This window comes from Neofelis nebulosa, chromosome 15, assembly GCF_028018385.1.
Source record: "Neofelis nebulosa isolate mNeoNeb1 chromosome 15, mNeoNeb1.pri, whole genome shotgun sequence".
NCBI lineage: Eukaryota > Metazoa > Chordata > Mammalia > Carnivora > Felidae > Neofelis > Neofelis nebulosa.
In genome coordinates, this window is record NC_080796.1 from 66,411,014 (window position 1) to 66,429,137 (window position 18,124).

The 18,124-nt window shown below is 52.1% G+C and overlaps 1 protein-coding gene across 2 annotated transcripts in view; it reads right to left on the reverse strand.

Annotated features, from left to right (window-relative positions):
- Positions 1-4,010: 4,010 nt before the first annotated feature.
- UCK2 (uridine-cytidine kinase 2) overlaps positions 4,011-18,124 on the reverse strand; it is a 76,109-nt gene continuing 61,995 nt past the window's right edge. For both annotated transcript variants that reach the window (XM_058702154.1, XM_058702155.1), the window contains exons 4-7: positions 17,691-17,833; positions 11,489-11,586; positions 9,325-9,373; positions 4,011-7,709 (exon numbers count right to left, since the gene is read on the reverse strand). In XM_058702154.1, coding sequence (XP_058558137.1) covers positions 7,570-7,709; positions 9,325-9,373; positions 11,489-11,586; positions 17,691-17,833 — 430 coding nt within the window. In that variant the 3' untranslated portion in view covers positions 4,011-7,569. The remainder of the gene's footprint in view (positions 7,710-9,324; positions 9,374-11,488; positions 11,587-17,690; positions 17,834-18,124) is intronic.

The following is an 18,124-nucleotide window of genomic DNA, read 5'->3' on the forward strand; positions in this document are numbered from 1 at the left end:
TCTCTGTCCCAAAAATAAATTAAAAAGCGTTGAAAAAAAAAATTTTAAGAATCAATCCAAGAGCAGAGACCCACCCCAACTTTTGCCAACAACGCCTGCCCCTGGAGAAGCTCCAAGATGAGACCCAGGAGAAGGGAATTCTCTTTTTAAAGCCCTAATCAAGTCCACTGCAGACCTAGAGCCCACGTTGCTAGGATCTTGACCCAGTCACTCGGCCTCTGGGCCCTGATTTCCTCGTGTGTAAAATGAGGGGCTTGGATTCCCGGTTTCAAAGAAAACTCAGAATCCTCAAGGAAGAGTCTGCATGATTCTCGAGATGCCCTCTTGCCAACTTTAACCACATTTTTCTTTTCTCTGTTGAGACTTCAGGTAAGATGTCACAAAGGGTGCTGTGACCAAAACCTGCTTGAAGATGACTCCTAAAAAACGTACCCACCTCTGAGGACATCCTAAGGCACTTTCCCGGGGCACCATAGTTTAGCATCTCCCGGGGGGGGGGGGGGGGGGGGGGTCTTGCAACCTAAGAGGGCAGTGCTGGATTTGAATGGCCTTAAGAGCAGACTCACGCCTTCTTTCCAGTCCCCACACAGGCAGAGAAGAGACTTGAACAGCACAGACGACGTTCCTGAACGAAATGGGCACCTGAGTACGATGAACACCACGGATCTGAATGGTCTATATGATTAAATACACGAGCCCCTCGGTTTCCAGCCCTGCCTGTGTGCCTGATTCACCTGGCAGTGTGTTACAAAGGATTTTTCTCCCTAGACCTACAGAATCAAAATTCTCAGGAATGGACCGCCCTTTTCAACACCCCCCCCCCCCCCCGACTGTAACGAGCAGCTTGGAGAACCGCTTGCAACAGATTGTAGCGGGAGAGAAAAGGGGGCAGCTCCCATCGGGCCCTAACGAAGGCTCTTTTAAAGACTTTCCAGGAAGACACAAAAGCGAGATCACTTCAGCAGTCAGACTTCTGGGGGCGCTCTGATAACCCTCTTAGAACCACAGGAGCCGAGCAAACGACCTTAGCCCAGCCACTCCACGCCGCCCTCCGTCGGGATCTGCGTCCCACCGCTAGATGGCAGGCGCGCACCAGACAGCCCGGCGGCAGCATTGGCTCAAATCCGTCCTCTCCTGGAGAGCGGAGCAGGACCGCATTCCTTACATACCTTGCGGGACTGCTAAAGCGCAGTGAAGGTGTCCTGAAGGCTGGGCAAGTCCGAAGTGACCATTCTCGCCATGAAAGCCAAAAAGTTCAGGAACTGAAAAGAAAGTACAGGGCGCTGATGAGGAGGAATCCTGAAACATCCACAGGTGTTACTACCTGACATGAGAGGATCCTGGACTTCTCCGCATGAAACCCACCCAGACGCGTGGGATTTGTAGGCAGAGGCCACGCTGGCGTTCCCTGGCCCCGGGGGGCAGCCAGGACTCAACACACACTCATTGAACCCCAAGCCATTGCCATTCTGCAACGCGTCAGAGGAACCACTGATGTAGCCCAGACAAATCTCTGAACATCAGCTGGCCTGCAGGGTAATGAGTTGTGCGAAGCAGCTTCGAGTTCTCCTGCCCCCTCACCGCCAGTCATTTAATGGAGAACATATGTCTAGGTTTTACTCCTAACTCAAGCCGATTCATCTGGCTCTGTTATTTTAGGTACGTAGTTTATTGAAAGAAAATATTAAGTATATATACAGGCAGAGCCGAAGATTCAACAAGTGGGTTGACTTCATTCTAGGTGTTAAGAAGTGATCTTTTAAAATTCAGCTTCAAAAACAGAAATCTTAAAGGGGCGCCTGGGTGGTTAAGCTGCTGACTCTTGGTTTCATCTCAGGTCATGATCTCCCGGTTCGTGGGTTCGAGCCCCGCGTTGGGCTGTGTGCTGACAGCCGGAGCCTGCTTGGGATTCTTCTTTCCCTCTCTCTGCCCCTCCCCCACTTGCGCTCGCTCTGAAAATAAACTTTAAAAAAAGAACAAATGCTAAAAGAAAAAAAAAAAACCCACCATATTCTACCATCAGAAGTTGGTTGAAATCCATCTCAAAGAGAATTTTCCCACCTCCCAGGTCCCCTTCTCCACCCCTCCCCACTCCTTAGAACCTTCAAGCAGGTCCTAATAGGTTTATTTTCAACTGAGCCCATGAAGGGTTTAACTAAAGCTGCACCAGCCAAAGCAGTGTCTCCGAGTTGTGTAGGAGGAGGTTGGCTCTGTTGGCTCAGAGGATGTTGTGACAGAGGGTGGAGAAACAAAGCCAGTTTACTAAGGCTTAGGTGTTATTTAAAAGCACAGCAGTCTTGGGGTGCCTGGGTGGCTCAGTAGGCTGAGTGTCCGACTTCCACTCAGGTCACGGTTGGTGGGTTCGAGCCCTGCGTCAGGCTCTGCACTGCCAGCTCAGGACCTGGATGGAGCCTGCTTTGGATTCTGTCTCCTTCTCTCTGCCCCTCCTTCATTCACACTCTCTCTCAAATATAAGTAAACATTTAAAAAAATTATTTAATAAAAAATACAAGTGCCAGTTATTTTACCAGCAAAAGGTGGATTTGTTTGGAAATAGCAAAGAACGGCGAGCCAAGATAAGCTACCTGTAGCAAAACCACAGGCAAGTGCCAGAACAGAGAGGTATGGTCTCTTATAGAAGAAAGGGGAAGTTGGGAAGGCTGTTACGAGCAAGCCCATTGGAGCACACTGGGGGGTGGGAAGTATAGTGGCCTCCCATTGGCTGGGCTGTTGCCGGCGGGAAAGGCGATAAGCCTTTATTCCTCCAGGGGGAGAGTCCAGTAGGATCTCCCTGCAAGGTCCTCTCTTCTGGTTGGATTTGCAATTGACAAGTGGTAAGGCGGTAGGGTGCGTATATACACCCCACCCACCCCTGCCAGACCTCCTGACTCCATTGTAGCCCATGTTTCCCTTTATTAATTTCACAGCACGTTAATGAGGGTGATTCAGTGTCTGGGAGGCAGGGGTGAAGGGATGGAATCCTAGAGGGTGCAGAGGTGGTGGGGGAGGCAGGGATCCCCCCCTAGGTGGTGGGTGACCTAGTCTTTTAAAAACAGGGAGCTATATGGGGAGCCTGGGTGTCTCAGTCGGTTGAGCGTCTGACTTCGACTCAGGTCATGATCTCGCGGTCCGTGAGTTCGAGCCCCGCATCAGGCTCTGTGCTGACAGCTGGGAGCCTGGGGCCTGCTCTGAATTCCAGGTCTCCCTCTCTCTGCCCCTCCGCCACTCGTGCGCGCGCTCTCTCTCTCTCTCTGTCAAAAATAAACACTAAAAAAAAATTAAAAGAACAGGGAGATATATGTAAAACCTTGACGCAAGCAGAGTTCCTCCTGGAAACATGCTTGTCAGCCAAAGCACTCGCATATCAAAGCGAATTTCAAGACCCCTTGCCTCAGTTGTGATCATGTGACGTTCGTACTACTCGTATGGCAAGACATCCCTTGTTTATCAAGTTAAAATGTATTAGAAACGTTGGCTCGCTTGCAGAACACTCCCAGAACAAGTTACTGGCAACTCAAGGTTTTACTGTATCTGCACTGGTTAATATGTATCAATAGCTGTACCGCTTAGAGTGCTCACGCGCATGCACACACCCGAGAAGTTTTGCGCATTGTTATAACGTAAACCTTCTCCACCACCACCCCCATCAAGTTCTCTACATTTGGAAGGTTGTTTGGAGTTTCATTGTGGGCGTGGAGGAAGGGGTGGCGAATGACCCAAGGCAGACCGCCAGGCAGGAGCTGCACTGACTGGGATACTCAGAACCAGAACATCCCAGAGATCAGAAGCCTCCCAGAAAGCTTGGCCCTGGCTTTCGGGGACAGGGACAGGGACCAGGAGAAATGCCCAAGTGTACGTCTGTCCAGGATCCCAGGCCAGCTGCGGTCTGGGGTCCCGCCCAGGACTGCCGGGGACTGAGTGGCTTAGTGACGGCAGGCCGCGTGCCCTCCGCCACTGGCCTCAGTCACCGCTCCTCCTGCCCAAACCTCACAAAGGAGACAAGAATTGGCTCTTTTTCCGTTCAGACTTTATTTACAGCAAAGTACATAGTATGCGGTCATTTTTGTTAACTACTAACAATAAAGGCAGGGCGGTAGAAAGAAAGGGAGGAAGACCAAGTATCTGAAAGAAAAAAAAAAAACAAACCCAAAACAAAAAATGCCTATGTCTTTATTTAGCTACTCACCCTGTTCCTGAGGCAGGACCAGCTAGGCACTCGTGACCTCTAACTGCAGCAAGGAAGCTGATCTGAAGGCCAGCCACCTGGAGGCCCAGGAGGGCAGCATGGGGCCCCGAGACCAAAGATCAAAGAGCACTCTGAGCCCCAGACTGACTCCAGGCCTTTTCCCAACCTGCTGTCTCCCTTGTTTCACTGACACCAAGCCTGTTGCCCCCACCCCACCCTGAGACAGGGGAAAGGCAGCGTTAGACCGAAGTCCAGCCGGTCCTTCCCAGAAGCACAGCCCTGCGATCCCAAACCTGCCCTAGGCTACTGACCCCAGCACGGTCCCTTGGTGCTGGAGTCACTGACAGGCAGGTGGGAGACTCCAGGGCAGAAATATTTCCCTGCAAGAATCTACTAGTTCCCTCCGCGGGCCTTCGGTGCCAGCACAGGTCAGGGGTGCTAAATCGAGGAAGCTGTACCAGGTCAGCAAAGGAGGGGCTCCACAAACCAACTGGGCTCCAGTCCCTGCTGGTTCCCACCTGCTCGGGGGAATACGCAAGCCTTCAGCCTGACCTAGTGACCTCATAGAGACTGGCAACCCGCCCTAGGCCTGGGGGACAAGCGTCCAGTGCCGAGCCCAGAAGGGGCGGGTGGGCAGCATCCACGGCTGAGACCGGAGCGGGCTGTTGTGGGCACGATTGGTTCTGAAGGGTGAACAGGAGACCCTTCCCTGCACCCGCCCCCTGGCCTGTTCAGGGGCCCACCTCGAGGGCCTACCTTAGGCACTCCAAAGGACACCTGAGGTCCAAACACTTGCGTGTTCCTTACACAGACTCCAACCTCTCTGTCCCCACTGGCCTCCGGCTGCCCAAGGAAAAGAAACCCGGGTCAGCACAAGTTCTATTAGCGCGAAAGAGTAGGAGGTCATGCCTTCCCATGACAATGAAGCTTGGATGTGTGTTCCCTAAACACTTGGTCTGTGGATAATACCTGGGCAGGGGTGGGGGCAAGAAGCAAGCACCATTGGGCAGCTCTGAAGCCACGGGACTCCCGTGCACACATGACCAACATCATCCCCACCCTGCTTGTCAGTCCCTCCTCCCTGGGCTGCAGACAAGACCCACAGGACTCAGGTCATGGTCTCTGGCCTAATGATCCTATCCCTGACTCACCAGTGGAGAGATCCCAGGTCTCTCAACACACCAAGTCCAGGATTTGCCAGATAGAAGGCTCAAGCTCAGATACTCAGTTGACTAAATGCTGGGGTGGCCACACAGGGGCAGACTCCTCCCTTCCTTGCCCCAGTGCCCCCAGCCAAGCCACCAAGAACTGGTGACAGTTTTACCTGGAGGCAAGGCAGGCCTAGCACTGTTTCCCAGCAGAGACACTGGAGGCTTGGTCCCAACACCACAGGTAGATGAGGAAGCAGCTAAGAAAGTCAAGGCTCAGAGATGAGAAGAATCCATCTTCCAAGGCAGTGGGACAGACAGCCAAGGCACTAAATGGTTTGGCACCTGGGAGCTTCAAGTAAAGTTGAATGTGCTACCCACCGGAAGGCCAAGGCTCCCCCAGACAGGAGTGGGCTGCCCCTGGGCACAGAGAGGCCCCATCAAGGCACGAGGCCTTGGGTCCTCAGGATCCTAACCCAGGCCTGCCACCCACGCTTCATGTCAGAACTGTCGAAGGCATGACGAGAAAGATAATACGGACTCTGAGACATCCAGAACTGGCCTTCAACGTGGGCACCTCGGAGAGCCGTCCCCTGCTCCCTCCAGAGCCTGCTGCGGTCTCCTGGATGACTCAGGGGTGGCAAAGCTCTGCCGGGGAGGAGGTTTGACTCTTTTGAAACAGCAAAACAGCGTTAGAGTCCAATGGAATCCAGAAAGGGGGAATCAAATTGGACGGCGGTTTAAGTCTCGGGGGCAGTGCGGTGTGGTGGGAGAGTGGCTATGTCAGGTTTACCTGAACGGCTCCAATGGGCTAGGACAGCAATGGAGGGAGAGGGTTCCCCAAAACGTTTCGGGCCGTGGCCTCCCAAGCACTGAGAAGGTCGAGGAAGAAATGCAGGCCTCTGACTCATCTGCAGTTAAAAGCTGAGGCTTTAGGACTCTACACTCCTCAGTCTCGGTCTCACTTAGTCCCCCCCACTTCCTGCCCCCCATCCAGCAAGGATCATCAGGGATCTGTACTTCTCCCAGAGAGGGAGCCCTCAGGAAAGGTGGAACTCTCTACCCAGTAACTATGGCGGCTGTCATGCTGCGAGTGACAATTCCTGCTGGAAAGTGCGTGCTGTCCTCATCCGGCAGCCAAGCCCCGCATCTCGGTGAATAACCCCTGCAGGGCTGTCGCCACCCTGTGAGGGGCCACCAAGCGTCTTTGCTGCTAGCAGAAGCCCTCCTCTGAAGCCCGAACTCAAGAGGCCACCTGTGCTCTGCAATCTGGGAAAAGGCCCAGGGAATCTAACCATAGACGTCCCCGGGAGGCGGGAGGAACCAGTGTTTCCTCGGACGCTACAGTAGGTACCTTGCTACTCTCTCCTCCTCGTATTTTACCGGGAAATGATCCCATCAAATCCCTGTCAGGGAAGGAGAGAGAGGCGGCGCTGGCTTTCGGAGAGCCTGGGTGGCTAAGGAAGGAGACCCTGAGCTACCAGGCGGCCAGAGGTGGGGCATCGGGCAAGAAGAAAACACAGAAGACTTGTTTGTTTGTCTTCAGTGGGCCTCTTCCCTGAGTTTGATTTTTGAGCTGAGGTCTTGCCTAATTTCCACTCAAAAAAAAAAAGAAGGAGGAGGAGGAAAGAAGAAGGGGGTATCTCTTGTCGACGTGTCACAGAGCTCCTGCTCCGGGAAGGTGGCACGGTGGCAGGGGGACAACCCAAGGCTCCCAACTCCACTGTCACTGAGTGGCACAGGCACTCAGAGCCACTTGAGCCTCCCACACCGAGGCCTGAGCCTGCCCCGCCTGGATCCATCACAAGGGCATCACAAGGGCAATCCCCACTGGACCAAGACTCCAGCTCGAGCCCCCAGACACTCAAGTACAGGCCCTCCTGCAGAATACTTACAGCAAACAGCTTTACAGTATTTGTACATTTACACAAAAATAGATCCTTTTATATATATATATGTATTTATAACTGGTTACACGTTGGATTCATAATTAGGCATCACCAGTAGTTGGCACAGTTTATCATTTAAGCTCAGGGTCAAATTCGGTTTCATTGCGCCGCTCCAAAGCACAAAAAGAAACAAAAACAGAAAAAGAAAAACCAAAGGCATGTGACCTCCATGGTGTTTTCTTAAATACAGCAATGTCATAGGAAACCACGTGTACAGATGAACACCACCTCCTGATCCCTCCTCCTGTCTCTTGAAGATAGGGGCCGGGTCGGGGGGAGACAGGGGTCAATGCGGCCGGCTGCTGGACTCCGAGGACTGCCTCTTGCGTGACGGGATGTAGCCGTTGAGATAGCCATTGGTCTGCCGTTTGGAGAGCCCTCCGTTCAGGATGTCCTGAATGTGCTGCACGATGAGGTTGATGGCCACTGTGGGGCAGAGGGTGGCAGCGTGAGGGACGCAGGGCAGAGAGGAGACAACCCTTCTACCAGGGAACCCACCAGCTCCCCATCCCGAAGAGGCTGAGCCCGCAGAAGGTGCTTTCCTCCAAAGGAAATGCAACACGGGACTCTCTTTTCTCAGCTTTAGAAATAAATTCTACGTCTCAAGCAAGTGATGACTGTGTGAGCGTCACCAAAATCGGAACAAGCATCAAGTGCTTTCTGAGACGATGCACAAGGAACAGGACACCTCTTGTGCGGTCTTCTCCAGGTGGTACAAAGCGAACGCAATCATGAGGAAACAAACCCAAACCGAGGGCCGTTCTACAAAACCACGGGGCCTTTCTCCTCAGAACTGCCAAAAGAGATTGTCCCCATGTTCACTTTCCAGAATGTGATGGGTGTTCTGCGGCTATGAATGAAAATGCCCTCATCCTAAAGAAATACACAGTGATGGGGCGCCTGGGTGGCTCGGTCAGTTAAGCGTCCGACTTTGGCTCAGGTCATGATCTCACGGTTTGTGGGTTTGAGCCCCAGCTCAGGCTCTGAGCCTCACAGCTCAGAGCCTGGAGTCTGCTTCAGATTCTGTGTTTCCTTCTCTCTCTGCCCCTCCCCCACTTGCACTCCGTCGGTCTCTCTCAAAAATAAATGAACATTAAAAATAAATTTTTTTTTTTAATTAAAATGTGGAACCTGAGAAACGTCAGAGAGGGAGGCAAACCATAAGAGACTCTTAAATTACAGTGAACAAAAAACTGAAGGTTGATTGCGGGGGGGGGGGGGGGGGGCAGGTAGTAAGGAAAATGGGTGATGGGCATTGAGGAGGGCACTTGTTGGGATGAGCACTGGGTGTTGTATGTAAGGGATGAATCATGGGAATCTACCCCCAAAACCAAGAGCACACTGTATACACTGTATGTTAGCTAACCTGACAATAAATATTACTAAAAAAAAAACCCAAAACACTGTGAAACAGTTATCGCTGTAATGGACTCCCAACTGGCTCAGCAAAAAACAAAAACAAAAACAAAACTTTTTAAATGAGGGGAAAATTGAAATTAATGAAAAAGAGAATGAAAAGGCAGTCTTCTTACAGATCAACTGTGCCCCAGCCTGCCTCAGTCCAGAGCTACCCCTGCTTCTTAGACCAGTCCAAACCAACAAATAAACGATACCTGGATAGTCGGTCACTCTAAATTAAATTAAGGACTGTGTTTTGGCTGAAGGGTGGCCTCAATGGAAGGCCTCTGTCATCGAGTGTCATCCCACTGTCATGGGAGTGACAGCAAGAGACAGTCTCCAGCCCTCTGGTTTCTACCAGAGAAGCACGAGTTCCCATTTGTCGCTGTGCACATGCACGCACACACAGATACACACACACACACACACACACACACACACACACACACACACATATGCAAAGGGGCCTGTTCCCAAGGCCAGGCATGTAGGCAGAAATTTCTTTCTGGTTCCCAATAGCAGACCAGTGGTTCGGCCCTGTCCATGGAGCCTTGTCTGGTCACCACATCCTGTCCCAAAGTCTGATTGACAAAGGGTAGAATAGAAGTTATGCCCTACGAGAGGACCCTCGACCAGCACTCACCTAGATTATCTGCACCTCTAGGAATGATCACATCAGCGTATTTCTTTGTCTGTGGAGAAAGATATTCACAATGCATTACAGGGGGGTTCCAGAGAAGCGGGCCCACGCCCCTGTCAATGTGAGGCTAAGGGGAAAGGGTCAGACTTCCTACTACTGACCCCACACGGTGGCATAATTATCTTCTAGTCCCTTTCTCTACACTACAATACATCAGCTTTCTCTTGATTTCTCATTACTAATATTTAATACAGTTTAAGCTTATGACCTACACAGAGAACGTGGTCTTTGAAACGAAATTCGTAATTGCTTTCTCCCTACTAAGAAAAATATGAATTAGAAAAACCCAACTGAAAAGGGAAGCAGTTCACCTTGGACGTGTGGACACAGTCTGAGAGGTGACACCATTAACCCTAACACAAGGGTAAACCCCGGAAAAACAACCCCCACTGATGACCACTTTCACTGGCTCTGTTATCACACTTGGGGGGGGGGGGGGGGGTGGGAAGTAAAGCCACAATTCGAAGCATTCCCTTTTTTGTTTTCGTTTTATTTTACTGAGATTTTTGTGGACCAATTCACAAATAACTATGTCCTGATGTATGACCCAAGTTTAGGTTAAGACCACATGACCATGACTTCAGACCATGGACATCTTTACTCCAGGCAGCTTCTACACAGAAACCATTCAGATTCATGTGTGTCCGGCCCAAACCCAACCCGAAGGAGGCAATTTATCAGGTCCAAGCTCCTGGCTTACATGGGAATGACCTGATCTTCTCTGAGCACAGAGTGGCTAGAAAAAGTAGAAACCACCCAGAAAACATGCAGAACTTTAAGCTCCATTACAACTAAGTTAAACAGCAGAAAATTGGCAGTTAACTCTAATTTATGTACAATCACAAGTTTATCATGGGTTCTTTTTAAGTTGAAAAGAGCAGAAGTCCTCAGACAGATAGATGGATGGATAGAATTTCCTGGCTTCTCAGTCCCCTGTGCTCTCTACCCAGAAACCTGATCCTGTGACCCAATCCTCTCTGGGGGAATGAATAGGGCATCAGCGTTACTCAGGCTGACTCAGAAAGTCCACCTGTCCCCGATCTGAAACAAAAAGTCTTGTCTGCTTTGACGCAAAACCCCACTAACAGACTTAAAGGAACAGATAGTCGGAGATCCTATTTTTCCAGGAGAAAGAAAGAAGTTAATTACCAGGAGAAACAGAGAAATTCCCACACTCAGCCTCACTCTACACCTCTTCTCAATGCCCTCATATTCCACTCTCTCAAAAGAGATCACCCAAGATCAGACTAAGTCCCAACATCTCCCCACTCTGTCTTACAGCCTAATGATTAAATTGTTAGGGAGTTAGACCACGGGGAGGCCAACCCGGGGAAGACATATGATACAGGTGCAGGAGTCTCCTGAGTTAAACGTTTCTCCTTGTCAAACAACGTCATCTCCTGCGTTTTCCTCCACCACTAACCTCCCACCACTCCACACCTTTTGTCCCTGGTGGTCGCCTCTCAGCATTCACCTGTCTGTCCTCAGGAGGCTGAGGGCTGATTCACTAAAGCCTAAAAATTCCCCATATCTTCAACCTTCCTTCTCTGAAAGCCACCCCACCAGAGAGTTCCCAGCTGCCACAGGAGGAAAGATGAATCTATACTAGGGCAGAAGGATGGAAGCTTACATGGTGGGACACTTCCCATACGGGAACTTACACAGGGGCCAAAGACAAGCTCAAAGCGGGGCCTCAATGTCGTGGCAGAAGAGATTCAGAAGGAAATATCTGGTAGCTGAGCCCTCCCTGCACCAATACTGCAACCATCATAGACCTTTTGAAGATCCAAATGGCCGAGTCTGTGCTGAGACATGACGCACCCTCACACCTTGAGGCCGCCAAGCAAGGAGAGCAGAGCTTGCTGGAATCAGACAGCAGGACCCTGAAGGACCACTCTGACAACGATGGCGGCCTACAGCTCCTGGGGAACACAGTGGTAGCACACAGAGCCCCAAAGGCTGCCCTTTCGTGGGACTTCGGGATAGAGGATCACTCAGAGAGGAATGGGATTCAGGCTGGGGGCTCCGTCAACTTATGTAGCTTTACTGGTACGATCAGGTTTTACATTCTAAATTCAACAAAAAACAAACCAAGAACACAACTCACTGGCAAGCAGAATTCCTCAAAGGCAGGCTTGACGAACGTAATGTACTGAGATAAAATCTGCTCAAGGTCCCTCCCTCTTTCGCTGATGTCCCTTAATACTATAAGAAAAGGAAAAACAAGAATCAAGAAAATGGTGCATGAGCCAACACATGTCTGCCCTTCAGGAGGCAGACCCAGCTCACACAGACTCCACGATTGATCTGGATGATTCACAGCCCGGATTCCCGAGAGACTTGACCAAGAGCAGGTCGGCAGCAGCTTCAAGAAAAACAAGTTATATTTTTATTGCTATCGTCACACGTGGCTATGACCAAAGGCCGTCCAGCCTGAGCCAACAGTCTTCGTGTTTCAAGCAGCATTGGACCCGAATAAAATTTCAGTGTGAACAACACAAAAAGCAGGACAGTCCTACAGAGCTCGTAACAGGAAGTAGATGGGGCCCCAAGAGGTGGCAGGACTCCCCAGCAAAGGAGCCCCGCGCACACCTTGAGCCGTCCCCTCGCACTTACTTACCTGTGCACAGGCCACTGACCTACTGATGTACCACCTTACACACCCGGCTCCCCCCAGCTTCCAGCCCCCCAAGGGTGGAGGGCAGGCAGAGGGTCCAGCTGCTGGGTCGGCCATTCCTGCTAACCTCAAGCATAGAGGTTTGCCAAGAGAAAACCACTTACTGAAAGATGAGAAAAGCATGGTTTTAGAGATGGTGTGGCCACCCAGAGGGACTCGTCATCGCCCACCTTCTTCCTCTCGGCAGTGTTAGCCAGGGGCTTTCGTCAAACACCTTTATTATTTTAACAGAGTCTGTTGTCAAAAAAACCAGAAAAAGGTCGGGGGGCCTGCGTGGCCCAGTGGGTTAAGCGTCCAACTTCGGCTCAGGTCATGATCTCACAGTTCATGGGTTCGAGCCCCACATCGGGCTCTGTGCTGACAGCTCAGCACCTGGAGCCTGCTTCAGATTCTGTGTCTCCCTCTCTCTCTCTGCCCCTCCCCAAACTTGTGCTCTGTCTCTCTGTGTCTCAAAAACAAACATTTTAAAAAGTGAAAACAAAACAAAGCAGAAAAAGGTCTGACCCCCTAAGGGACTGGAATCTTAGTTTTCCGCTCTATCGCTAACTACCCTGATCCTCAGTTTCCCCCAAAGTCAGCAGTGAGAGTTTGGAAGGAGAATCTCTCGGTGAAAACGGCCCCGCCCTACAGGGGCCATCTTAAATCTTAGCCCCCCAGTTCCTCCATCTTCCACCCCCACCCCAAAGCGGGGTGCCACCATCAACAACCATCTGCAAAGGCCCCTCGACTCAACCATTTCTCAAGTTACGGACACAGCAGGGGATGAAACTCACTGCAAACAAACCGGGGAACACTTGTCAGTGAACTTCTGGAAAGCCGTGTCTCCAGATAATTCTGTGCTTCCGCGCACCCCCGCACACAGGCACGCGCAGGGCAAGGGCGGTCATGGTTAGGATTCAGGCTGGCATGACATCCATGAGATTAGATGGCTAGAACACGGTCTCGAAGACCACACTCCACAGAGTCACGTGATATCACTACCACCACTTGACTTTTCTACCAGCTCCGCAACTTACAAGGACGTTTTCCCGCGTGAGCCCTGGTCACAAGATGGCTGGTTGGCCGCTACTGCGTCACCACTTGCCTCAGAGCCCCTCCTGGTCGCCCGCTGCCCCCCAGGACTCCCCAGCCAGGAAGTGGTGCTCCCGGGCATTCTGACTCGGGGCCCGGCAGCTCGGCCACGAAGAAGGCCCAAGAGCGGCCATGTGGCTCACCCCCACAGGCCTCGAGAGCCCTGGCACGCCGGCTAACGAGCTCCCCTCGGCCAAAACACACAGGCGACGTGGCCTCCAATTCTTCACGTCTCCAGGTAAAGTACAAAGAATAAAGGAAGCCGGAGCAAAGGGTTATCAGAGCTGGGGAAAAAACAAACACGCGCCCGCACTTGGGCAGCTTTTACTTAAAAGCCCTGCGAAAGCCCGATGTGGGCTTGTTTCCCATGCAAAGCATCACACAAGTGCTGACGGCTTTAAGCAGCCTGGGAACCGTTGTCCTGCCCCACCTCCCCCCCAAACGTGCACACACGGGCACACGGGCTCTCCCGTAGCTGTGCCACGGCCCTCGGTCCCGGCCTGCAGCTCCCTTGTAGCCGGCAGACCGGAGAGCTTCACCCGCAGCGTCACCGAGTGAGGGCCGGGGAGAAAGCGGATGGAGCAGGAAAGTCACGGGGAGCCAGCTCTGCAGCCCAGAGCTGCCTCCCCGTCCACCATCTAGAGCAATGCAGGCAAAACTGCCCTGCACTTGAATCCTGACCCCACTCTTACCTCTCTGTGACCTTAGACAAGTTACTCAACCTTTCTGCACCTCATTTTCCTGAACTGGAAAACAAAGACAGTGATACGCAGAGACTTTCTCAAAGTCATCACTTAGGAACACAGGGAGAGGTACACGTGGGAAGACACAGCGGAGAAGGTAGCAACAGGGAAGACGGAGAGGAGCCCTCCTACAGTTTCTGCCCTGGAAAAGGAAACAGGAAATGGGTGAGGATGTTGCCCAGACACGGGGAATGTGCAAATTCAAAAGGCATCACCCACCTCCGCTCTCGGAGAAGCTTCCACCGCGTTATCGCCTTCAACAGCCCGAGACCCCTCCCTGAGCCCAGACAACACTGCGCGGAACTGCCCTGCTCCTCGGGCGAAGTCAGGAAATGGGGCCAAGCCAAGCACTGAATCACAACAAGGTCTTGGCACAGACCGGAAACTGCAGGGACTCCAAACCAGCTCCTTGATGATCAATCTGACCTCGGCACATTCGCTTGGCCAGGAAAGACCCTTTCAGAGGAGGGGGGTAAAGAGCAGGAAACTCACTACACGTCCGCCCACCTTCCCTGCCTGGCTTCCACGGCAGCCTTTCCAAAGTGCTCCTTCTGGCCAGCCAAAGCCAAGAACGAAATTCAGAAGGCCCCAGGATAAATACAATTCCTTGGTGGTTAAGCCAATTCACTTTAAAAATTAGTCAAGGGGCACCTGGGTGGCTCATTTGGCTGAGTGTCCGACTTTGGCTCAGGTCATGATCTCACGGTTCATGGGTTCGGGCCCCACATTGGGCCCTGTGCCGACAGCTCAGAGCCCGGAGCCTGCTTCGGATTCTGTGACTTCCTCTCTCTCTGCCCCTCCCCTACTCGTGCTCTGTCTCTCTCAAAAATAAACATTAAAAAAAAATTTTTGTTGGGGTGCCTGGGTGGCGCAGTCGGTTAAGCGTCCGACTTCAGCCAGGTCACGATCTCGCGGTCCATGAGTTCGAGCCCCGCGTCGGGCTCTGGGCTGATGGCTCGGAGCCTGGAGCCTGTTTCCGATTCTGTGTCTCCCTCTCTCTCTGCCCCTCCCCCGTTCATGCTCTATCTCTCTCTGTCCCAAAAATAAATAAAAAACGTTGAAAAAAAAAATTTTTTAAACGACCAATTTAAAAAAAAAAAAAAATTTTTTTGTTTTAATTAGTTGAGGAGATGTGTTACTCTAGCAATAGAAGAGACTGACTGTCCACCAGAGCCCTGATGCTATGAGAACCGGACATAGAGAATTATGGCAGGAGAGAGAGTAGGTGTCAGGGGACCCTGGACCCCTGCCTCAGTTCTTCCCTGTCCCCGAGTTCAAGGGTGGGTGGGAGTCAATAACACACACGGAGGGAAGATGAAGGCTGGAAGAAGCCAATTCCCCAAAGTACAAGGGGTTCCCATGGGATGGAGGGAGGTCTTTCCAAGGCTGCCTGGACCAAAGGCAAATCCCCCCTCCCAAGGGAAGGTCAACTTTGATCATAAGGGTCACCGGCCCAGGAAGTATGACACACAGAAGGGTGAAACTGCGGCACCTACTCAAGTCTCCAGGAATGTTCTTAGGCCCAGCAGCTGCTCCTGACTAACCCACCCTCTCCCTTACCCCACACCCTCCCATCCCCCAAAGCACATGCCAGGCATGGTTTTGGTCCTATGTGGACAGAGTTTGTAGAAACAGCATGTGGAAAGGCCCTGAAAGTCTACCAGGAGAATAACTCTCCAGCGGGTGACCTGAGAAGACAGAAGGCATAGGAGAGAAAGTGGAAGCCTCCCTGCAGGGGTCATTGAACCGACCCAGAGAAACCCACAGGAGGCCACAATCCTCACTGTCACAGCAGGATCCCAGCACCAGGGAGCAAGGGAGAATTCTCTGTGTCATCGGCGCCATGATGATCTGTTTGAATTAAAGGCCAAGGTCGTCTGATTTCCAAGGACGCTGAATTCTCTATTCCCAAATCTTGGTCCTCATCTCCTGTGCCACACCTCACACATCCTGCTCCCTCAAGCACAACTTCAGCCCCTGGGACTTTAGTACCACGCACTGACCAAATGATGGTATCAGCCTCGCATCCCAGCTCGTGAGAGTGTGACCGCTCACAGGTTCCGACTAGTCCCGCCGGGAAAACTCAGGAAAACAGAACACCTACCATCTATCAAAGCAGACTTCCGATCTAACCCAGCAATTGTTATCAACTAATGCGCCACCCGGCATTTTACCCACGTTACCTCTGATCATCACAACCCAGGGGGCCTGATCTTGACGTGATCGACCACTGGGGTGATTCCTATTTATGAGGGACAAAGAAGTTAATGCATAACCTGCCCGAGGTCACACGTCTACGAAATGGTGAAATCAGGATTTAAGTCCAGTTCCTCTGATTCCAATCTCTTCCCCTGGAGCATCATACTGCCTCCCTGATTTGGCAGACTGATGGGGACATCCAGCAGATCACCCACGGCAAGGCCTGGCTCTGGGGACTGAGGTGATAAACCAGGCCCTGGGACAGCTGTGTGATGGACCATCAGCCTCAGGCCTCGATTATCTACTAAAAAAGACCACGGAACTTCTTACCTGGCCAGAGTCCTGACCCAAAAAACAGGCTTGCCTCCCTCATAAAGAAACCCAAGCCTGGGAGGTTACAGGAGTCACAAGGGCCACCAAAGTCACAAAGGTAGCTGGAGGCTATGGGGCTAGAATATGGGCCTCCTAGTCTCCTTTTATCCATCATGGAGTTCTACCCCTCCCCCACCCCACCTGGGAGTGGAAGTGTAACAACAACTCACTTAGTAGAGTGTAGACACTACTACCTGGGAGGGCAAAACTCATTTCCCTGGATTCTGCTGGTTTCACTTATAGTTCTTGCCATGAGAGGACTGATGGAGATAAACTCCAAGTTGGTTGTGTGAACCGAGAAGAGAAAATGCCACAGGCTCTGAGGTCAGAAGGCTCTGGGTTGGAGCTTACAAAACTCCAAAGTGTCCAGGATTTGCTCTGTGACTAGGAGCCACCTTGTCACTTCCTAGGTCATGTTCCTCTTCCACACGATGAGGACTCGAAGCCTTCCTCGCCCCCACCCGCTGCCCCCATGGGGGTGTCCTTTCCTAACTCTGCTGGTACCTTCTCACCCCTCCGAAAGCCCCCCAGCCCTCCCCTCCCCACCCCTGCTCAAAACCCCTTGGTACCTCTCCCTCCTCTTCCAGGAACCAAATCAGAAGCCACAGTCCCCACAATCTGCGTCAAGAAACTTCTAGTGTCTCTAGAAATGAATGCACGAGCCCCGTGTGTCTACATTTGCACCATGTGACTTGGGTTGTCTCGTCATCACTCTGCCACACCCTGCATGAAGCTTCCCAATCCCTCTGGTGGAGGCAAAGGCTCTCCTCTCCACCGAAGGGCAGTTCTGTGTCCTTGGGACCCCTGGCATGGGGACTCGCACAGGCACACTCCCAAACAGCCCTGCAGAGGAACTGACCGACCGACTTTGCTCCACAGCCGGCTGGACAGAATGACAAAACCTCCACAGAGCTTTCTGGAAAATCAAGGGCTAGAGAAGCAGCCTGGTGCCACAGGCACAGGGCACTCCTGCACCTACACCTCCTACGGTTAGCTCCGGTGTAGATTACGATGCCTGTGGGAAAACCAGAAAGAACTGGGCATTTAACCAAACCTGTTTCCAGCGAAACCAAAACGTAAACCTCTCGTTTCACCTCTGTGACCTCACAAGCCTTCCGTTATCCGAAACAGTGACTAATCCCTTCTCAGAGGTCACCAAATGTTTGGGCAGCAGGATGCCCTGGAGCTGATTGGACTCGGCTGGGCTGGGCCACCCACGCGGCCACTGGGGGCTTTCTAGAACGCACCTCTGCGGGAGAGCCGCGTGTCGGCATCTGTGTCCACGAAAAGCTTCATCTGGAACAGGTCTCGTACTTCCTGGGAGTAGAAGGCCAGGATCCCTTCAAAGAGCACCACGTCTGCAGGGTAGACAGTGACCGTCTCCTCCTTCCTGCAAAACACAGAGCGCATGACGGGCCGAACTGGGCAGGGTGGGCAACAGGGCAGGAACAGCATCTGTCTGGGAGTCTGGGGTCCTTTCCTACAGCAGGACCGAATGGGGGTAGCTAACACAGCCTGGCAGAGCCCTCGGACCACCACTGAAGACCCACCAAAGGGCCAGCAGCACCGGGGCAAAGGTCCCCTTTGACCAGTTCTTCTGGGCTCTGGCCATAAAGCAGAAATCGAAGCCCGTCATCCCTCTCCTTGGAATAAACAGCCTGCTGTTTGTTGAACGCACAAC